Source organism: Eublepharis macularius, chromosome 1 (genome assembly GCF_028583425.1).
Source record: "Eublepharis macularius isolate TG4126 chromosome 1, MPM_Emac_v1.0, whole genome shotgun sequence".
Lineage (NCBI taxonomy): Eukaryota > Metazoa > Chordata > Lepidosauria > Squamata > Eublepharidae > Eublepharis > Eublepharis macularius.
The window spans coordinates 214,475,784-214,499,574 of NC_072790.1; the positions used below are offsets into that span (position 1 = coordinate 214,475,784).

The following is a 23,791-nucleotide window of genomic DNA, read 5'->3' on the forward strand; positions in this document are numbered from 1 at the left end:
GCCTTGTTACAGCATCAAGTGTTGAGTCTGTTAATATTGTTCACGCCTATGCTGAGAAATTAGACCTAACAAAAAATGCCAGAGCTCAAAGAGTACCGTCATCTGCCTAGCATGAACAGAATTCTTGCCTTAACAGTAGAATGAACTGTATTATTAGATGTTAGACACCTTTTGAAAGGTGAAAATAAATCCACAAATACAGATGCAGAGCAGCAACTATTCTTTCCTCCTTGTTCCCATCCAATCATTTTTCAGTCAGTGTAGCTTTAGTGTGGCTTGATATAGGTGGCCCAGTCTTCTCTGCATTTCGCCATATATTTGAACCTGGTATGTGGTGAAATCTTCCTCTACTGCTTGGCAGAATGATACAGGAAAAAATGCTCCTGGTAGATAATAAGTAAACATACAGAGCTGCCTAACACTGAATCAGACTACTGCCCTGTCTAGCATAGTATTGTCTACTCTGGCTGGCAGCAGCTCTCTGGAGTCTCAGACAGAAAAAGGCTTTCATAACACCTCCAAAATGATCTCCTTTTACTAGAAAATCTGGAAATAAACTTGAAATTTCTCTCTAGGCAAATCATGCATACCTCTCTCTCCTTATTTATGTTGCAGAGGAGTTAGCCGTGTTAGTCTGTAGTAGCAAAATCAAAAAGTCCAGTAGCACCTTTAAGACTAACCAACTTTATTGTAGCATAAGCTTTCGAGAACCACAGTTCTCTTCGTCAGATGCATGGAGGGCAAGAAGAAACTGGTCAGATACATAGGTGGAGAGGGAAGGGAGGAGTAGATGCAAACAGTAGCTTCTGATATGGAGATCAGTTTGCTTCTGTTAAGGAAGTCAGTTACTCCTGATAATGAGATAACCATTCATAGTCTCTATTCAATCTCAGTTTGACTGAGTCAAATTTACATATGAACTGGGATTGAATTACGCAAAATCATATGTCTTGTATTCATTCTTTTACAAACATGCAGTATGATATTATAGCAGAGTTGAGCTTCTTAATAATTAATAACATTGGATAATACCTTTTCAAAGCAGTCTGTAATTGATTTACTCTCTCATTTCCATGTAGTCAGTCAGTGTGGCCATTTCCACCATGTACTGACAGTGGAATGAGGCATTTTACTATGAATGGGACACATGGATCTTGCTGTTGACTAGCAGCTGTAAATACCAAACGTACATGAATTGGCTCTTATATAAGAAATCATGTCAGTGATCTAATGAAATACGAATCATATTTAAAGGGACATAGATTGCCATGTTTGATGGAGAGCTGCTGTAGCATAGCGGTTAAGTGGTTGGGCTCCAAGCCAGCACTCTGCTGGTTCAACTCCCGTTACTGCCATGAACTCGGCAGGTGGTCTTGGATAAGCCACTCCTCTCAGCCCCAGCTCTCCAGCTATACTGTGAGGATAATAACAACAGTGTTAGCGGCTGTGAGTGTGTTGCTGATCTGTCCAGAAGAGCAGTATATAAGCACGTGGTGGTTGTTTTTATTATTCCCTGAGCATTTTATTATTCTACCAGAGCATTTTTATTTTCAAATAGTCTTCCTTGATATATGTGAAGTCTGCCTTCTGTGTACTGCATCTCCAACATGTGGACTGAGTCATTCTGTTAATTTTGCTTACCTTTATAGCAGTAAGTACCAACAAGTACAACATCTTGTAATGGTTCAAATAAATGGAGAAATGGTGAGCCTCTAGTAAGATGCTGTGCCATACTGCTTTCATTAGAGCAATTTATTCCACACAATATTTACTTTATAGCCTGCCTTTCTTGCAGAGACTCAAGGTGGATTATACAGTGTAGTCAAATAGCTTCAGACATCCAATAAATATTGCAATAGGATTTAGATTACAAAAATTAGAAACAACACAAAAAAGTGTCAAACATGATAAGTAATTATGTAAAAGCTCAAAATGATGACCAGAAAATGAGTATTTTAAAGAAAATTGGTATGTTTTTGAGAGAAGTCCTGTAATACTTCGTTTAATGTTTGTGATTTGAGAGGGACAGACAGATGGGCGTTTAGATATGCTTGAGATGCTCCCATGATTGCAGACATCCCCATTCACTTCAGTACTGAGTGCAGCTCTCTGTATTTTGTTAAGGGTGCATCAGCACTGAGACATTGGCAATATGAAGTTATTTGGACAGACTTTGGAAAATAAGAACATCGGGTCTTCTGCATGTCCATGAAAATAGTTGGATCGGGCTCCCCGTTTCCAAATGCCGCTGAAGTTTATGGGAGTTCTTGCCTGGAGGATGAGAGCTTTTGGAAGTTCTGGTTTTACATCTTGCGGCTGCAGCTGATTGCCACTTTACTGCTAATAACACCATCATTGAGTTCTGTGGTCTAATTAAGTTGGCCTGCTAATACACTGGTGATCCAAATTTATTACTGTGCTAACAAAGCAATACATCTCACAAGGTTTATATGGCAGCTCCATTGACTAAAAAGGGAAAGAATGAAATATGTCCCATGTTATAGTATCCTTCTTTCTTCTTCCCCTCAATCCCCTAACTACCATTCTCTTGATACTCTTACATAAAGTCCCATACTTAAGACACATGAACTTTTAAACCTAGATAGTTAGCTGTATCCATTTTGTTTGTTTAATAAGCAAAGCATTTCATCTGGATTCCTGGATCTTGGAGTTCTGAAAAAGTAAATAAATGGCACCACAGAAGGTGTTCAGTGAAGCTGTCCGAAGACGTTTGACTCCATGTGCTGTCTTTGTTGCTATCTGTTGTAGGATAGCTAGGATGGCAGAAATCTCAACCAAGGACTTGCTGCATAAATATTTTTTAGAAAGTGTTTATCTTTAGTTCATATATTAAATTGAGGATCTGCAGAAGAGTCAATCTTATATTTGAATCCATATTTTTGTAGCTTGTTGATTCATTGTACTTGCAGCTGAAGCAGTTTGGTGAGTTTCTGAAATGGAAATATTTGCATTTAAATGCAGCTGAATGATTCAGATCTTGAAACTTCCTGTGAAGTACCATGTAGACTAACAGAGCTTTTCTGTACTGCTTGTTCAAATGCTGTAATGAATTCTGTGCTTAAAGAACCATCCATCCCCATAGTATATCTGTTCAGTTCAGTTGTCCTATTAAATCACAGTTTGTGCTAACTATAGTTTAGAAACCCAAGCTATGGCTTGAGCTTCCAAACATACTACAAGCAAAGCATAAACTTAGAACACCTTGGTTGCTTTCACTTCCTGTATATCCAGTGTTCCTGTCTGTAGGTACTGTGGCCTCCAGAGGAGGAGCAATGGCTGTAACTTTGGTTTATCTATTGCAGCAAACCAGGTTTGCAAACCAAGTTGAATGGTTTCTGATACTTATTGGTTAGCCAAATCTAAAACACAACACCATTTAAACCCTAGTTTGCTTATTCATGTATTTTTAAAAAATTCTGTCCTGCCCACAATTTGACATATGTCTATCAATCCGTGCTAGATACTTCCACTCCAAAATACCTGTCTTGAAAAACCTTTTAAATTATATAGTATCTGAGTATTTGGGGAGAGGAAGGTGGTGAAAACAGGCAAATGCAGCAAAAGTTAGCCTATCAAAAGTATAGTCTGTTTTTTTAAAAAAAGATAGGTATAAAACAAGTTAACAATCATTTGTTTACATGAAGGGAAAATATAATACCGTGTTCTGTTACTTTTGACCTCCTAAATGATGTGTAGGGAATTGTAAGATGAACAGAACCTGCTGACCTCAAAAGGGCAGCTTTCTGCCGTTTCCATTCATTTGTGAGGAGGGGCAAAGTAATTCAACAAGTGTTCAGGGCAAAAGAGCCATTCTCTTGTCAATAAGCCTCTTAACGTGCAACAATTGAGGGTTGGCGAAGTGTGTTAAAAGAGGGTGCTGATCCTTCCGCTCAGTCAACAGTGTTCAAAACACTCTCTTCAAATAGCTGCCTGTTATCAGTTCCATGTAGTCCCTGAGAATCAGCTGTGAAATCCTTGGCTTTTGTTTACATCCTGATCCTGATTGCGCGTGGTTACTCAAACATCTTGCTGAATTCAATGGTGCTTATCTGTCAGCAAAGCATTTATAGGATTGTAGCTTTACGCAGATCTCAGTTAAGTCTGGTTGGTATGTGGAGTAAGGGAATGTAAACGATTGAAAAGATTTGTACGGTGGCATAATTGGCTAGTCTTATCTTATAAAACCGAATATTAAGTTTGTTGGAAGTTCAGGGTCACTCTTCTCACTATCAATTGGAAGGATCCTCTGCATTGGCCCGGAGTAGTCCCTCGTTTCTGATCCTGGTTGGTTTTGAAGATCATAGAATCACAGAGTTGGAAGGGACCTCAGGGGTCATCTAGTCTAACACCCTGCTCAATGTTGGAAATTCACAAATACTTTTCCCCTCCCACCCCAGTGACCCTTACTCCATGCCCAGAAGATGATGCATTCTCTCTTGAGACAACTTAAGAGATTTATTTGAAAACCGCAGCTCTCTTGAACTAAGTGTGATGTAATGGTTAGTGTCAAAATAGGATCAGAAAATCAAAGGTTCAAATCCATACTTGGCTGTGAACTTCATTGGGTTACCTTGGGCTATTCATTGCAGTCTTTCAGTGTAATGTGAGAAATTGAGAAGTAACAATGGAGAATGGGAGAATGATGTTCATTACCCTGGATTCCTCGGAAAAAAGACTGGATAAAGATGAAATAAAGTCTCAGGATTCGTCCCAGGCACTGCTGTGCCAGGCGCCGGGGTGCCTGACTCTGGCTCTGAGGTGCTGACAAGGATACTGCAGGGTCCCGCTTTGTGGAAGGAGGGGAGGTTTACCTCACCCATATGAAGTGCCCATAGTACTTCAGGAGCCACAGAAACTGCCTGAGCTGCTACTTGGTCTGGGGTTGGGGCACTTTGCTTATTGAAGCCACTTTGGCAGGAGGCGGTTGGACTTGGCCACCCTGTACCATGAAGCCAAGGTACCAGAGCTCCTAGAATCCTAAGTGGCTCTTCTTGGGGTTGGCCATGAGGCCGGCCTTCTGGAGTACCATGAAGACCCTCTCTAGGTGCCGCAGGTGGTTGGGCCAGTCGGGGCTGAAGACAATAATGTCGTCAATGTAGGCCATCACAAACTCTCTATAGTCTCCCAGGACCTGATCTACCAACCGCTGAAAGGTGACCGCTGCCTCATGGAGGCCAAAGGGCTTGCAGCAGAACTGAAAGAGGCCCGGGGGGGGGTTGAAGGCCGTTTTCCCCCGATCTTCAGGGCGAATGGGTACCTGCCAGTAGCCTTTTGTCAGGTCTAGGTTCGACAGGTATCAGGCAGCCCCCAGTTGGCCCACCAATACATCGGCTCGCAGCGTAGGATAGGCGTCAAACGTGGCCACATGGTTCAGCTCCCTATAATTGACACAGAAGCGGGTCAACCTGTCCGGCTTCGGTACCAGGTCTATGGGGCTCTGCCACTCTCTTCTGGAGGCTTCGATTATGCTCATCTGCAGCATTTCCTCTGTGTCTCTGTCCACTACTCGCACTGCTTCCAGGGAATGTTTTGCCAGGTTGCCCTCACAGCCTGTCCTGGTTCTGTTGGGATGGCATGGTGTACCAGGCTCGTGGTTCCTGGTCTCTGTGAGAAGACCCTCGGTACTTGTTCCCAAAGGGTTCGTAGCTAGGCCTGGTGGTCCAGGTCCAGCTGGGGCCCCATCTGAGGTTCCTCAGACTCTGGTGGCTCTGTCATCCATGGCAGTTCACTTGCCGGCAGCTCTAGGGGTCTTTGGCCAACCAACACGTTCTGTCTGTGCGCTCGTACCATGTCTTCAATAGATTTACATGGAGCGTCTTTCTGTGATGCTGGTGGGCTCTGCACTGGACCTCATAGGTGGTGGGGCCTAGCACCTTTGACACCTCATAGGGGCCCTGCCAGAGATCCCCCTTCTCCCTTGGGAAGACCGTATGGTGAACGAGAACCTTTTCCCCCAGCTGGAAGGTCCTCAATCACATGCCCCGGTCATAGGTGGCCTTCTGCTGTGCTTGAGCACGGGTCAGGCACCATGCGGCTTCTTCTTGGGACCACTTCACCCGCTCCCATGGTTGGTGGATGTACTCTCTGACGGGCGGCGCTGGGTCACCAGTCTGGGGGCCCCATCGCTGCTCCAACTGCAAGAACAGCCTCCGGGGTTTATGCCCGTAAAGTAGCTCAAACGGGCGGAAACCTGTTGAGGCCTGGGAAGTTTCACTTAAGGCAAACATCAGGGGGCCAACATACAGGTCCCACTGGTGGGGTTTGACATGTGCCAGTTTCTTCAGGGCTTCCTTGGCTAACCTGTCCATTTGGGGGTAGTATGCAGAGATGAACACCTGTCTGATCCCCAGGTTCTGGCAGAGTTGGTGCATTGTGGCCGCGCGGAAGGATCCTCCTCGATCGGTCACGATCTTGGCCAGTAGCCCCACCATTTCAAACAGCCTGGACAAGGCTTGTATCATCCCCGAGGTCTGCATTGTCTTCCGTGGGATGACCTCTGGGAACTGCATGGCGTAGTCCACAATCACCAGGGCAAAGTGGAACCCCCGGGGCATGCACGGCAATGGTCCTACAAAGTCCATTGCAATTAGCTGGAAGGGTGTCTCAATCACTGGCAGCAGGGCCAGAGGGGCTCTTAGCAGCCATCGCGCTGCCACTCGTTGCCACGTGGGACACGAGCAGCAGTGGGTCTTCGTGTCTGCATTGACAGAGGGCCAGAAGAACCGTTCAAGGATCTTGGTCAGCGTTTTATGATGTCCCAAGTGACCTGCCCAGGCGTGCTCATGCGCGAGGTGAAGGACTTCCGCGTGGTAGGGGGCTGACACCAACAACGGTCAGAATTTGCCTTGGCTGTTTGGGGCGTGGGCCCACACCCCTCCCTGCTTCTCAATACGTGGAACCTGACCGGCCCTTCGATCATTGCGCGCATGCCCATCTTCCACCGTGGCGGACTCCTGCAAGTGCTGTAAGGAATCGTCCGCCTCCTGGGCTGTATGGAATGCGCGGTCTGCCAGAGCCACCGCTGAGATGCCTGCCCAGGACTCTGCCGCTGGTGCTGCATTGGGCCCCTTGCCTGGGTCATCTTTCCCCTCCTCCTGTAGGGCCATGGCCATTTGTGAGGTCACCAGCCCCTTCAATGCCCCTTGGAGCAAGTGCGCGTCTCACCCCAATAGCATAGGGTGGGGCAGGTAAGTCACCTTGGTGACTTCCATGCAGTGTGAAGTCCTGAGGTACTCTATTGTAACCCAGACGAGAGGCCACCACTGGGCATGACCCGACACACACACCACCGGGGCCCAACAGTGCACCCTCAAGTCCGGTGGGAGGAGGTGGGCGCGGATCATCGAGAGAGAGCTTCCTGAATCCAAGAGAGCCTGCAGTCTCTGCCAGTGTACAATCACGGGGGCGCACAGGCCTGACGTTCCCTCATGGGCCATGCCGGGTGGCTGTGAGATCTTCCACGCCAATGCACAGCGCATCTGTGAACGACCCCTCCACTCGCGGGCCTGCCCCCACCGCTCTACTTCGTGCACCAGCTCAGCCTGGACTTCTTGGTGTAAAGCCGCTAGCTTCTTCCACAGTTCTTCCTGGCGTTCTTCCAGCCACTGCCCAAACTGTGCCAGGTCCATTCCACTGGGGATAGCCTCTTCAAGGTGTGTCTGAGGCAGACCGAAGTTTCCTGTACGGGCCACCAGTTTGTCAGTTTTCATCCTGGGTGCTGCTGTGCCAGACGCCAGGGTACCTGACTCTGGCTCTGAGGTGCTATCAGGGATACTCCGGGGTCCCGCTTTGTGGAAGGAGGGGAGGTATATCTCACCCTTACTCCCTCTCAGTCCACTCGCAGGGCCGCTCAACCTGACCCTGACCCTGCTCCCACCCCTTCACCAACCTTCCCTTTCCTCCTTGCTCGCTCATACTCCTCCTTGCCATCCAGCCTCCAACAACTCCCACTCCACTCCACCACTCCTACACAACCCACCCCGATCTCTCTCCTAAGCCAGCCTTTATAGGGTTTCCTCCAACTTCCCCCACCCTTCTTCCCAGGCTTCTTCCCACTCCTGACACTGTCCAGCTGCGTATGCCCTCACGTGTTTCTTCCCTCATCCTAGTTTCTCCTTGTGTTCCTCTCTTCTCTTGCAGGGCAGGGCTGGATGTATCCCAGCTGGGGCTTTCCTCAAGTGAGCTTCCTTTCTCTCTTACTCTTTCCTGCAAGGCAGGGCCCTTCCAGGCGACGCGGCGCAGCCTCCTCTGTCTCTGCTCACGAGGTGCTGCGCCAGTCTCCTGGGGTCCAGCCGGCTCTCCCAGGTGGCTGTTGCTGCTGGTTCCTCCTAGGGCTTGTGCAGGGGCTTCCAGTACCTCTGTCCCAGTGTTGGTGTCTCTGGCAGGCTTGTGTGCCTCTTGCCCTTTGGGGCGGGGTTGGGCAGCGTGCACCTGGCTGGTTTCTCCCCCTGGCTCCTTTTTTCCTTCCCTTGCTGCTGTCTGAACCCTCTCCCTGAGGCTTCCTGTGCCTGCAGTTGGGGTTTTTTCGGCCTTCAGGTAAGGAGTCTGTGGCAAGTCCGGGGTACTTGGGGCGTTCCACCCAGGACATAGAGGTGATCCTCCTTCTTCTCAAGTCAGCAGAAGAGGCCTTGCCTTCTGTTCCTTGCTTCTTAGAAGTGGAATGTGGCATAGAGTCTCATCAGTTGTGACACCTAGGGACTTGCTTCTAAGGAAGATTTATTTGTGCATGAGTTACGTGCTTTCACGTTGCTTCCAACTTAACGGCAACCCTATGAATTAACAGCCTCCAAAATGCCATAGCATTAGCAGCCTTGCTCAGGTCTTGCAAACTGACTGGCCCCATTTTTTGTTCTCCTCCCGCTATTGAGTAAAAGGTCTTTTTATGTACAAAGAGACTGGATTGATTGAAATCAAGGTAATATTCAAATCATTGCTTTAAACTGAAGTTTCTCATTCCATACATTTCCTGAATCCATATACATACTAATTGCAGACCAGATAGAGTATTTCTACAGCCTAGAAACATAATAGAAAACTACCTGGCTGTGTAGTCTGCCTGCTTTTAGTTCTACAGAATTTTTAGTGGCTTAACATTACAGCTGTGAAATGAAGGGTTTCTGTTTGGCTCTGTATACATGTAAGGACACTAAGCAAGTCTACTTATTCGGAGGATCCAAAGGGTGCCGTATGTGCAGTGGGACTTTTCTCCTCCTGCTCCCCCCCCCCTTGAGTATGCAATGGATGGATGACTGTGGTGAAAAACAAAGCTGATCCCAATTCAGAAGTTCATTTTTTGTGTCTAGGTAGTCCTAGGTAGGCTCTGACACAATGTGTTTAATAGAAGATTGAGGATTCAGCTGTAAGAGAGTGGTTGCAAATTATAATATATTCATGTTGCATTCAGATATTTTATATTTGGGTGCTTATTTCAGTTATATTTTATTTTATTTTAAAAACTCATTCAGAATATTTTAAGTACCTTTTTGTCCTCTGTATGCAAAGCTTTCTTTTGCTACAGTTATTATCTTGAACCTAACTGTATGCATTTTGCACTGAATATTTTTATAGTGACTAATACAGTATTGTTGTAATGTTCTAAACTTTTTTTTTTGAAAAACTGATAATATATTTTAAACTAATCTTTCGAAACGGTAGTTCAGCAGCATCTCTTTCTATGTTGGTATAGAAGCATTTCCTTGTCCTAACTATTCTCAGCACATTCAAACTGAAGAGCTGTTAATGCATATTATTTTATTCTTATCCTTGAAACAGCCCTGTAAAGTAGACCAGTTTTATACCATTGTACAGAAGGGGAAATGGCCTGAGAGAAAATGACTTGACTATCTGTCCACTCGTCTGTGCATCCTTTTTTCCAAGGAGCTCCAGGTGACATACCAGGTTCACATCTTGTGCAGTTTATCCACACAACAACCTGTAAGGTAGTCCAGGATGAGGGAAGGAGTGGCTGGCCCCAGTTCACCCGGTAGATTTAGGGGCTGGATTTCATCTCAGGTACCCACAGTATGATACTAACACCACCACCACCATCCTGCATTCATTGCTTGGGGTATAAAAGGGTGACTTTGTGAATCAAAACTCTCTATTTTAGTCACTCTTACATCAGTCCTCAAAATCCAAAGTAATGTTTCTTGCAAATGTTGCCGTCATCTCCTTTCTATGGCCCCACTAAACAGTCGTGCTCTCTTTTAATAATAAAAATCATACAAGTGGAAGGAGTTTAATCTGTATGTAAAATAAGTTAACAGTTTTGAAACACTCTCAGGAACCTTTCCACTGTAGAATAGTCAACTACAGGCCTGCAGATTTTGGTTTGGCTGGTTGCCCCTCTTACCGCCAAGTCCTCAGTATGTTCTGTAGAATTCCACAAGGTGTGCTAGGCTTTGGACTCAGCAAAATGTTGCTGCTTGCTCCAAGGAAGGTTAGCAGCGTGGCATGATGAACCTGTCCTCTGTTCTCCAGTAACAGAAGGAAGGGGAACTGTTTCGTGTGCTGTTGAGCAGAGGCCTTTGCTAAGCTGGTGAGTAGATTCAGTGAGGCTTGCACCCAACATGGCTTTGAAGCTATGCATTATAAGGGAAGGTCTAATTACACTTAGATCCAGCCCTTCTTCCATTCTGGAACTCAAAGGAGCATACACATGAAATCTTGGTAAAATCCTGTCCAGGCACTGATTGGGTCCGTACCTGCTTACCTTTAAGACAAGTTTCTCCATCATGTGCATTACAAACATCTGTAGTGGATGCTGGTCAAATTGCTCATTTAGGGATGCTTGTTTGATTTTGCTGATGTCTTCATCTGGAGGCCCCTGGGAACATAGTTTGGAGTCTCCTGTTCTGAAAGTGGTGTTCAGTACCTGAAACATTGATAACAGAGGCACATTCATTTGTTTTCTTTTGGGAGACTTTAAGGAACGTGGTTATACAAAGCTTCTAGGCAACTGATTTCCTTTGCTAAATTGCTGATGCAGTTTGGAAGCTCTTTTCTCATGTATAACCTTGTAGCTTTAAAGCAGCAACATCTTGTCCTAAGGTCAGACAATAGAGTGAAAGACGGCTCTCCTCTGTTTGAAATGACTTTATGGCAGCCTTCTGGTCCTGTGAAAGGTGTTGCTTTGATTTAGTTTGAAGGACACTCTTTTTAAAAAGGCATTTTACATTTAAATTAATTCTAAATTGCAGCTGGCTAGCCATGGTGTTTTTTTTTTTAACCAAATGGCCTTTTCCCCTAGATTGACATGATATTTGGTAAAGGCCGCCTCCTACATTGCAAAGCTCCAATGATACGGTAGCTTCAGTCTGTTCCACTAAGTCGCTTCTTCTGTCACACTGACTTGATGCATTATTGTCTCCGGGCTCGGCTAGGCTGGGTACCAAGCAACACGAATCCACTGGAGGATACAGGAGAAAATAGAGTCGGTCAACCTGACAAAGCTTTATGCCTTGTCCCAGTTTTCCAAACATTGCCTCCAGTCTTTAATCTTTGTATCACAGTTTGTATAGGATGTCAGGTGAGAAATATAATCAGCATAATCTTTAAAAAGCTGTTGCCCCTGCAGGAAGAGAGAGCTGCTGTCCCAATACCACACTCCTAATCGGCACAGGAGATACCGAGGCAAGACCAGCCGCCTTAAGATTGTAAAGCTGCCCGGAGCACAAACAGGAATCAGTAATTTTAACAGAATCAGCTACAAGATAGCCTCTCTTTCTTTCTTTTTTTTAAAGAGACAAGGAAAAGGAGCCCATCAAGAGCAATATAATTAAATTAAGTGCAAGGTCACTCTTAATGCTGCTCATATTTTTCAGGGCAGGAATTTGCCTCCCAGGAGAACACAAAACTAGTTAAAGAGTGACACAGAAACTAGTTTCTGAACTTCGCAACTGCAGATTAGGAACTGTCGTTTTTCTTTGGCTGTCGTTGAAAAGAGGCTACTTCAAAGGTGTGGTCGAGAGTGGCCCTGTGAGCTATCTCAGCTTTGTTAAATGGTTGAGAGTTCCTTATTCAGAGCTGTTAGCTGGAGAAGCATGAACGTGTTTTGTTTGGAATCCAGTTGCCCACATAGATTGAGATGTGCCCTTTGGATACTCATGCTCATTGGTGTGTACTAGAGAAGGCATGGTTCTAGTCCTCACAGCTTTGTGCCATTTAAACATGTGAAGTTGTTAATATATAGATAAATCTATCTCTGCTTCAGCCTGAAGTGATAGGAGATCTTGAGTGGGTTTCTATTGTGTCCCAAAACTGTTGCCCCCAGCACACGGTTTCTGTTCCTCTGCTTGTACTTGTTCATTGCATCCTGGTGTTGTGAGCCAACCCACTGCACCCACCTTACTGCCTGTCATCGTGTCCTCCTTGGCGGATGAGGAGCACGAAGAGCTGGCCATTGAGCCAGAGGGGCCGCAATCAGAATAGCAGGAACCAGCTGTCCCCTGAGCCAGCCATGCAATGGAGAGGCCGGAAAAGGGAGACAGTTTGGAAGCGATGCTGCCTGCATGCTCAGTGCCAGGTGATACTCATTTCTGAGGATGAGGCACTGCACTCAGAAGAAGAGGGAGCACCTGCATCTCATCCTCTTATCTAAAGCAGAGGATAAAAGAAGCATGCCTTGGTTGCCATTCCCTGCAACCTGCATTCCCATACCTGGAAGCTCTTGACTCCACCTTGCATTCCTGTGACCCCACAGACAGAATTCTTGGCTTATGACCTTGTTTCAACTCCTGGACTTGAATCTGCCTGCCTTACTTGAGGACTGCCTTGCCTGTGGATTGAGTTGGACAGTTTAACTTGCTTTTGGAACTGCTCTGCCCGTGTATGTACTTGGACTGCCTGAGCTGCTTGTGGGCTTCCTTGCCTGCCCAGTGCCCCCAACCCAACTGTTGGCAGGCACCCTAGCCCCCGAACGCAACAGCCATGATCTTTGAGTTCCATCTCTTCTTTCACTGCCCTTTGGGATCATCTATAGAGCAGAGCATCAATGGATTTGTTGAATCGAAACTTGGACGTGTCTGAAGCAGTTTCCGCTGCACAACTCTAATCACAGAAATTTGACAAGTTAGTACAGAGTTCTATCCTGACTGGCTACACAATGAAGTGCATATTAGGTCTTGTAGCAAATGGAAAGCTACACATAATATCAACTAACTAGTGTGCACTTACCGTCTATTATATCTCTCCCTTCCCCACCCATACTCTTCTTTACTTCTGTATTGCTATATAAGTAGTAGGGCAGTGATCTCCAATATGGTGCTCACCAATGTATTTCCTGGCATCAGCTTACTTCATCCCCAAGGTAACGAACAAATCCTGGCTTCACTTCATTGGAGTAAAAGATACTTCAGAAGACACAGGAGGTATTACAGTTGGGTCTGCAGGGATTTCTCATTCAGAAGTAGCTGCTTCATCATAGGAAGCTGCTTGGCTTGGAGCTTCCCAACATTTTGTGATCAGTCGCAACTTCTGTGACCACCATTTTGTGATTGCAGCCACTACCACGGTAGACTAGATGGACTCTTGGTCTGATCCAGCATGGTGGCTCTTGCCTTACCATTCTGTCAAGCTTTTAAATGGGTGCTTATTATTATAAGACTCCTTACTGCTATTCTGATGATCCTATAACTTTGTCACTGTTGAGGTTGCTGCAATTGTTACGGGAACTTATTATGGCTTTAATTGTATAAGCTGTCTTGAAATATCGTGGGTGGAAAGGTGGGGTTCAAAAAGAAATAATTGGATGTGGCTTAGTAGCAGAGCCCTGACTTTGCATAGAATATCAGCACTTAGAGCCAAGCTACAAGCGATGCCTGACACAGGTTGGACACTTATCAGCTTCCCTCAAGTTTTGATGGGAAATGTAGGCATCCTGGTCTTGCAGCTTGGCTGTCCATTTAATTGAAGTTTACAGAGTGGCAGTTTATGGGAGAGAGAACATGCGGTCGGGAGGGGAGTGCAGGCATCAGGTTCTCGCCGGGTGCCCCCCTTCCCCTCCACTGGGTGTGTGTGTGTGGGGGGGGGGGTTCTGTAAACTTCAGTTAAATGGAGAACTAAGCTGAAATACCAGGATGCCTACATTTCCCATCAGGACTTGAGGTAAGCTGACAAGTGTCCAACCTGTGTCAGGCGTCACTTGTAGCTCGGCTCTTAGAGTATTAGACGGGACACGGGAAACCCAGGACAAAACCCCTTCTCAGTCTAGAAACTCACTGAGTGACCCTGGGACAAACGCTCACCCTAATCTACCTTGTAGAGTTGTTATGAGGCTAAAACAGAGGTGGGGAGAACCGTTTTTGTTGCTCTGAGCTCCTTAGTTCAGTCTTTGACTTCTGCTGTTAAAAAAAATCTTGAGCAGCCAGTGTTGCAGAACAAATTTCTCTGCCTGAAGCTATGGTGAGCCAGTGCCAGTCAAAGGGAAGTACTGAGCGGGGTGGACTGATGGTCAGCCTGAATATAAGGCAGCATTATAATAAATTGAGAGCATGCTTTGGGGATAGAAATGAAGTATGGGATGAGGAGGAAATGTGGAGGACCAGTGCTGAGACATGCACTTTTGTTTCTAAGTCAAATACATTGTGTCTATTTGGGGCTCTGACTCTGCTCGCTAAAAATAAGGAGAAGAACAAATGCAAGTGGAAGAGAAGAGCAGAAGAGAGAGGCTAGGACTAGACTTTTTGCTTTCCCTGTTTGCTGTTACCAGTTCTGAAACAGTATCAAACTCTAAAATGAAATGGTAAGGAAAGATAGACACCATGATGGTTCTATTTCCTACCTTTTGTGGAGTTGGGCCAGTGTTTTGTTCCAAAGTAGTTCTGAAGAGTGCCTTGATGGCTTTTCGCCGTGGCTGATTTGTTCAGCATGAAGGCTTGTTAAATACGGAGAAAAGGTAAGTAGGTGAGGGGTTAAGGTTTCTAGCTCATCAGCTGGGTTTGCATTGGACTTATCACCACTTCTGTACTCCTGTTTTTAAATCTCTGCTGAATTCAAATGTTGCAAAATTAACATGTTGCTGCCTATTTAGGATGGCATGCTTTTCACTGGGGGAGGATGCACGTTCCAAAGCCCTCTGAAGGCCTTAAGTAAAGTGTATACACTACGACCACCCCGCCACCAATATAAATTAGTATGTGAGTCGCTATTTTGTGAAACTTTTCCTCTGCTCTTTTCCGTAACTGGCTGTTATGAACTTGTTGAAGGGCTGGCTGTTGAAAAGATTGGATCTGTCGTGTCTGTGTGTGTGAGTGTGTTTAGTAAGGAGGAGAAGGGGTCCCATAAGCAGCATGAAGACAGATAAAAGACATATTGCACTTTATGATGTCTAGATGCCCACCTGGAGAGAAGACAGCTTAGGAACAAAATGGGCTGAAATCCTATTGTACTCTGAGTTAAGATGGGGTATAGGAGACACACATTTAGAAGGGGGGGGAGGGTAGATGTTACAGCCCCCAGATGTATATATTTTATCCTGAGGTGCCATTTGGCTTAATAAAATGCAGATCTAAGAGTGTCCTTAAGCCACCATTTTCCTCTGGCTTAATTAGAAAGGTTATACTTTTCAGAGGACAAAAACAGCATTACTCATTTTTCTGTTCATGTCTTCCAGGTTTATCTTGCAGATTATGGACTCTCCTACAGATATTGTCCCAATGGGAACCACAAAGAGTATCGGGAAAATCCTAAAAAGGGCCATAATGGGACAATAGAGTTTACCAGCTTAGATGCCCACAAGGGAGTAGGTAGGTTTTTCTTTTATCCTTCCCCCCTGCCTTCCCCTTCTTTCAAACATTTCAGTAGAAACGAGCAGTCAGGCTGCGTGAAGCATACTGGAATAGCAGTGGATTTCAGTGCAGCTTTATGTGCCCATGTATAGTGACCTCCTGTCCCACTAGGGTCAATGTGGTTATCCCTGCTGTGCCAAAGGAGGATGCCATATAAAGCAGAGTAAATTTTGAATAGTGCTGCAAGACAAGAATTCCTCCCCCCTCCCCAAAGATGACCTTTGAATGTGCTTTGTTGTTACGCATTGTGGGGCTTGAGCTGGGAACGTTGTGGATTAGATGCCATTTCCCTCTGCCACTGGAGCTGCGGATCTGTGTAGTTTGAATTGGGATATTGTTGCTATAGCCTGGTCCTGGAAGTCCCGTGAATCTGATACCTGGATCTGGATTATACCCTCAGATTTGTGCTGTATATTCTTATTCATGTGTGGTCATCTTTTGTTCTGTTTCTCTCTAAAGATGAAATAGTGCAAGTTGCACAGGAATAAGTCGAGTGGTGTGTTTATTCCCAAAGTGTCTAGAATTTAGTTGCAGCTTCTTAGCATGTGTGCACACCAGGTCTAAGAATGTCTTCATACAACATGCAGTGAAATGCGGATGCATGAATGCATTTGTAGGTTTTTGAAAGTGAATGAGGCCTGTATTGTAAAGTGCATGTACAATCTTGCCCTAACATAGATGTGTTTGTTGAAAGGTGTATACTTTTAGGCCTTTCATTTAACTCACTTATACCACACTTTTCTCCCAAACGGGGACCCCAAATGGCTTATAACGTTCTCCCATCCTGCACTTTCTCCTCTCCGCAAGAGGTCATCTGGAGATTTGGGCTGAGTTTCCAGCAGATTGCTGGGATGCTGTGGAAACTGAACAGGTACCTGGAGGCAGTTTTGTGGTGCTGTGGCCAGAATGTTGACTGGGTCATGGGGATCATATCACTCCATTCTTGTTACATTTACATTGGCACCCAATTTGTTTCTGGGCTCAACTTGAGGTACTGGTATTGACCTTTAAAACCCTATATGGCTTCCAGCCAGCATACCAAAAAGAACTGCCGTACCCTCATATGAACTTACCTGTCCACTCTAATCATCATGGGAGGCCTTGCTTTGGATGCTCCCATTATCTAAGGCTGGATGGGTGGTAACACAAAAAAGGACCTTCTTGGATGTGGTGCGGAGACTTTGGAACACCATTTCCAAGGAGATTAATCTGTCTCTCTGCTGTTGTCTTCCGTCAGTGAATGGAAACTTTTAAATTTCGTTTGGTATCCCCACACTAATTATTATTGGCCCTTTCCTTCGTTGTTTTATGTGTGTTCATGTGTTTATGTTTTATTGAATTACTTAAATATTTTACATGTTCTTTGTTTTGAATGCTGTTTTATTGTTGAAATGGTTTAAAATTTTGATGTTTGCTGCCTTGTGGACCCTGCTTGGGTGGAACTGTAGCACAGAAATGTTTTGAATGAAACAAATAATAAATAAAACAGACCCTGTGAGGTAGGTTATGCGGAGTGTGTGTGAGTGGCCCACATTCGCCTGGCAAGCTTCCGTTTCAGAATGGGTATTCAGGCCTGGGTCTCCTGGTCTAATCCCACGCTGGCTCTTTTGTAGTAACGTGAAGACCGCTCAGACCAAGTGATGCAGTGTTTTAATGCATGTATCAAACCCTAAGTACTATTGCACTGCCAATTCTGAGCAAAAAATAACGGCCTTTAAAAATTGGGGGATTTTAGATGTGGAATTGTATCTTCGCAGCAGGGTTGGTGTCTTTGAAACTTCGTGAGCTGAGTCTGCGTGAGAGTCTGTGTCGTTCACTTGCACCCACCGTAGTAGATCCCTTGTTGTCATGGCTATAGATCTGAACCATATGGTTCCATGGGGGAGGTAGCAATGCACCCCATCAGCCTGTACCATCCAAAGAGCTACACAGCTCAAATGCCATTTCTTGGCTGGTCCGTGGCTCGTCTCACACTGAAGACTGCAGAGAGGTCCCTGTAGATGTGGCCTGCCCCTTAGATATAGCCTTTTCCAACTCCCTTATACTGTGCCCTGAGACAAGATGACTCTTAATTATGTTTGCTGCATGAAATATCTCCAGGCATCCTGTTGCAAGCTGTGTAAAGTGTTAACTTTTTTTTTAAGCTTTTTTTTTCCAGTAGCCTTTCATATATCTTACTTATTTAAACTCACTTTGACGGTATTGGAAACACATTTGCAGGTAAATTACATACATAGTCCTTTTATTGGATATTGATTATACTGCCTTGCATTCCAAGGCAGACTTAATTCAACAATTCCCTAATTAGTTAAAGTCATAACCTGTGTCTTGTATTCATTTACCATTAATTAAACCTCAGCTGTTTATTACACTGCAGTCCAAATTCAATAGCAGGCCCATGGAGCCATAGAAAAGGGAGTGGAAGGTCAATATTGGAAATATATGGCACAGTGTGTCCCCCTCCCTCGATGGTTGGCTGCATTGCTTGCAATCAATATGGTCAATGCAACACGACTTTCTTAGTTGCTATGTCAGCAAGACAAAAAGTCAATTCTAATGTTATGCTAGTGCAAAAAAAATACAAGTGATTATTGCCAAACTTTTGTTAACTTAAGATTTTTTAGCCTCTTTGGAATGACGCCTGCACCTGCCTCCCCAAGTGGCTGTGGGATACCACCTTCCTTCTAATCGTTCTTCAAAGTTCTGCTCTTCTAATTTGGCTCATTAGTATTCTCCCCCTCTCCTCTTGTAGATATTCAGGCCGTTTAGCCTTGCCTCCATTTTTCCATCTCGCCGTCTGACTCCTAGGGATGGGGCAGGGATGTGTGGAGCTACCTTGTACCGAGTCAGACCATTGGACCATGTAGCTGGTATGGTCTGCTCCAACTGGTAGTGGCTCTCCACGAAAGAGGTCTCATAGTCTTTTCAATTAAATTCTCTATTTGGAAATGCCAGGGATTGAACCTTCTGCTTGCAAAGCTTGTTTTCTGTTGCTGAGCAATGGCCCCCACCCCATAAAATACCATCTGCATTGATGGCGTTATATGAAAACTTGGATACTTAGAGGAGCAAGATTTTTTAAAAGCCCCCCCCTTCTGCTGCCCTGTTTTAGTAGAGAGAGTCTACAAACATTTGTGAACGTTAATAGCTGCTGAACTGTTATCTTAAACTAATACTTTCTAACGAGTTTTACTTGGCACAAACAACTATATATTATTGCTTTTCTATTAAAAGGACCATTGACCATGTAATGTAGAGGCCTTGATAATTTGCCAGCACTGTTAAGACCTGCAGTCATTTAACGTTGGTCATTAGGAAAAATGAAATGGGACTCTGTGCATCTCTGAGGCTGAGACGATTGCACTGCTTGACCTGCTGGAAATGTTTTAGGAGTAAAGAGGCCATAATGGGCAAGCGGTTCCTGACCCGTACAGTGGGATAAGGACGATAGATATTTGTTAAATCCATGGATGCTTTGAGCTCTCTGGCTACAGGCATGCAGGGCCTGTGAAAGGCACTTTCTCTGTTGATGCAAGAATTATTGGGTGAAAAATGGGAGGGGGGGGGCTGCTGTATAGATGGTGTCTGAGCTCTTGCTGTGTCAGTGGCATAGGAACAAGCATCAACATAGGAATGAGTATTTTCCAGCCCCTCAGATCTCAGTTCTGTGACAAAATGAAAAGGGCACAAATGAAATCTGTTTCCATAATTTGTTCAGTATAGGATTATTTTTTGTTAAGGAGTTGACAAAAGAGAGTAGGCATTTGGGTGGAGGGCACACTCATGAGAGCTAGAAACTTTTGTTTAAAAAAATGAACCATGAAATCCTTAGGGTGTTCAACTCTGTGCCAGAGCTGGATTTTAATTGTGAGCCCATTTGAGGGCTTGTTGTCCCAAGAATGGCACGATAGATGAACATTTGGGGTGGAAAGTACCCCTCTTGTCTATGAAGTTCCCCTTCTTGGAAAAGATTATGGAAAGTCTCACTGGTGCAAGACTCCCTGTTCCCTTTGGATCACAGCTGGTGTCTTTTAATAGCTTGGCCCTTTATGAGGAGTCGCTTTAGAATCTGGCAAGGTGAGACTTTTAGCAGGGAAACAGTTCTAATGAGCACCACCACCACTGCGGACGGGGTTGTCCTTGATCGCTGTGGGGGTACTTGCTGTCTCTGACTCTCTGTAGACAATCAAAAGTACAGAGAACAGGTTGTCATTTTTAAATCTCATTGCAATTTGGTGATAGAGGTCTTTATTTTGTTTTTGCAACTTTTTTGTTTCCAAGGATATCCTGTTTCTTACCCTACAGCACAATGCAGAGTATGTTTCTCCTACTATGTGTGATATTTTTAAGCGGGGTCTCAAAGGTGTAGCTGTGCTAGTGAACACTGTGCCCTCTGTGCTAAGATAAGAAATTAAAATTCTGTGCCAAAGCAATCCATTTATGGTCTGCCTCAGGAAGAAGCTGGATTCTGCAAGCTGTATAAATTGTACACAAATAGAGCTAAATAAGAGAAGGCAGCTGGAGCTGCGTGTGATATTCTGAATGTAGTTGTATCATGATATTAGCACATGAGCAAACCTAATTTTGCTTCAGGCAGGTAGCCATGTTGGTCTACACAGTAGAGCAGAGACTGAATAGAGACATATGATTCATATCTCATTACGGATGCTAATTTCTGCTCTAATCAAGCTACATTTACATGCTGACCCACCTCCAGGCTGTTATATAAACGCTCAAAGATCTCCACTGCTCCCTGTATCTGAAGAAGGGGGCTTTGACTGTCAAAAACTTATACCCTGCAAATCTTGTTGGCCTCTATGATCCCACTGGACTCATAGCCTGCTGTTCTAATTTTGCTTGGTCCAATGAGTTCTGCTGGTCTTGGCTTTGAGGTCTCCTGTTGTTACCTTGGCATCCTTGTTCATGTCCTGCTCTGGTTTATGCACTGCATGGAAGGAGTCCTTGACATGGCCCTTGCCACTGTTGCTGTTCGTAGAAACTGAGTCTGTGCTGCTATGGGAAGTAGCTGCATCTCTGTTTCTTCCCACATGGCGTTATTCCTCTCAGGCATTAAAAGGCGCATGAGAGGATGTATAATATTGGACGGGACCCTGAGAAATGAAGCCTGCGCAGGTGGCTATTCCAGAGACCTGCTTTGAGGTTTTGTTTTTTCTTCATCTATTGCTTGCTGCATTAAAAGGGGGAATTTTAGTATGTGGTTTTTAGCATGATGTTTCAGGCTGATCTGTTTAGAGACAAGTTCCCATTGTCCAGGGCTTTTTTAAAGCTGGAACGCGGTGAAACGGAGTTGCAGAACCTCTTGAAAATGGTCACATGGCCAGTGGCCCCGCCCCCTGATCTCCAGAGAGAGGGGAGCTTAGATTGCCTTCCGTGCTGCTGGAGCGGTGCAGAGGGCAATCTAACCTCCGCTCTGTCTGCAGATCAGAGGGCGGGGCCACCGGCCATGTGACCATTTTCTCCGAGGGCAACCCACTGAGTTCCACCACTTCTTTTCCCAGAAAAAAAGCCCTGCCATTGTCCATGTGAATACCTAAGTGTGGTGGACCATAGGCTGCTTCTCAGCTTTCAGAACAGAATAACAGCCATCATTGTAGCAAATACATGACAAAACCACTGTAAAGCCACGAAACGTAATGAAATCTTAGTATGTTAATTAGCAGGCTCTTAAGTCCCTCCAAAAAATTTTCTATTTGAAGTGCTGGTCTAACTGACTCTGTGTATATGTATGTATATAACACAGAATCTGCCCAGATCCTATTGAATGCTCTTTTTGCAAGTTGCATTGTGTAGATAGTGTTAGTTTTCCTTCTTGTTCCTTGATAATTAAAGAGAATTATACATACGTCAAGCATACCTCTTAAAAATTTGTTACATTGTTAGTAGTGTTAAAAAGTAATATTTGGATCAATGTACCGTATGGATTTTTGTAGATTTTCTACTCACTGAGGCATGCAGTCAATACCTAATTTCTCTGGAGATATACTGCGCTTAACGTATCGAGCTTCTTTTAAATACTCTAGGCCCTGCACACCAAGTGCATAAGACCAGTTTTAATTTGCCATCATTGATGAACATAAGAGGAGTATGAACTGTCTGAATTAAATTTCTGCCTGCGCGTGTGTATCGGAAAGGGTGTGTGTGTGTCAAAATCCTCCTTCTGTCCAATTCCTTAAACAAGTAAATTACATAACTGATGTTAATGGATTTGCTCCTTTTCTCTGAAAGAAGCAGAAATCAACATCTTAATATTCTTTATTAATTTGGCAAAGCCATGCCGAAGTGCATTCATTCAAATACTTTAGAGTGATATTGGAGCATTTTCGCAAAAGTGGTTTACAGATGCATAGATAGCCAAGATGGTGGACTACAGATACCCAGAGTACTGATTCACGCTTAGCCATGAAGCTTTGGGAACATCTCTCCCCGTATGTTCCCTGGAGGGCATTACGCTCTGCAGATCTAAATCTGCTGGTAGTCCCTGGCTCCAAGAATGTTCGGTTGGCCTCAACCAGGGCCAGAGTCTTTTTGACTCTGGCTCCAGCCTGGTGGAACACTCCCCAGTTGAGACTCAGGCCTTGTGGGACTTATGACAGTTCCGCCCAGCCTGTAAAAGAGACATGTTCCACCAGGGCTTTTTTTCAGTGGGAACGCGGTGGAACGGAGTTCTGGAACCTCTTGAAAATGGTCACGTGGCTGGTGGCCCCGCCCCCTGATCTCCAGACAGAGGAGAGTTTAGATTGCCCTCCACGCTGCTCAGCACAATCTAAACTCCCCTCTGTCTGGAGATCAGAGGGTGGGGCCTCCAGCCATGTGACCATTTTCTCTGAGGGCAACCCACTGAATTCCGCCACCTCTTTTCCCCGGAAAAAAAGCCCTGTGTTCCACCAAGCCTGTGAGAGGAGTTGAGGAGGTGGCGAACTATCCTACTGGTCCCTTGCCTGTTTTACTTTGTTCTGCTCCACTTTTAAAAGAGATCTGTTGATTTTATTCTTATGATTTTAACTGTTATTTATTGTGTTTTAAATTGTGGTTTTTATGATGATGTGACCCTCCCTGAGCCCACTTGCAAGGACTGCAGGATATAAATCCAATAAAATAAATAAATAAGCTTAGCAGGTGGGACTTCTACAAGGATAGTCGCATTTAAAATGAAGGAGGGGTCTAGAGAGGGGATGAAACTAACATGGATGGATAGATCCTGTTGAGTATGAGCAGAGCTATGCTAGATGAAGGGGAACTTTGCAGTCTGCACTGTCTACTGCTGGAGGTGTCCGTAGACCCTCCCTTCCCAAAAACTGGGGGTTAAGTGGGAGTTTGCAGAGGGAGGTGAGAATTGCTGAAAATCTCCCCTTTTGCGAGTGGAAGTATCTTCTGCAAGTAAACAGTCCAAGCTTTAGTATACTTGTAAGTAGGCAGAATGTTAGATTTGGACTGGATTTGGAGCTCTGCTGTGCCATAGAACAACTAGGTGGCCTCAAGCAGGTTAATGCCTCTGAGATTTGATGAGATTGGCTACCTGGACGTCCAGTCAGGGCATTCTTCTTCTTGCCTACTTCTAAATTTCTTAAGTTCCTCAAAATTCGAGCTAGTGTGTTTCTTCTATATCTAAGACCAACTTACTTGAGGAGAATAAATCCCAAGATTTCTTGACTGCAAGTGATTGGTTTTGGGTTTTTTTTGTTTTTACCCTGGGACCAAGGGAAGGCACATGAGAGAGAGTGTGCGTGGAGGGCCATTTGAAAATTAAAGGCCATAAGAAAAGGCTTTGTGTAATCTCCAATGCAAGGACCTTGAATTTGAAAAGAATCTGAACTTGCTATGTGTACAAAGAGTGCAAATGAAATATACTCTGATATATCACTAGGTTGCATATTATTGCTGAGACTGAAACACAAGTGGCTAGAGCACAATCTGGGTATCTCTGAGACCCCAAGTTTGAACCCATTCTGAATAGAAACGTGATG

General features: G+C 44.8%; 1 protein-coding gene across 1 annotated transcript in view; it reads left to right on the forward strand.

Moving 5' to 3' along the window:
- The window catches only part of VRK2 (VRK serine/threonine kinase 2), a 60,977-nt gene that overhangs the window by 17,642 nt on the left and 19,544 nt on the right, over positions 1–23,791 (forward strand). Inside the window, exon 8 of the mRNA XM_054990333.1 lies at positions 15,632–15,764. Coding sequence (XP_054846308.1) covers positions 15,632–15,764 — 133 coding nt within the window. The remainder of the gene's footprint in view (positions 1–15,631; positions 15,765–23,791) is intronic.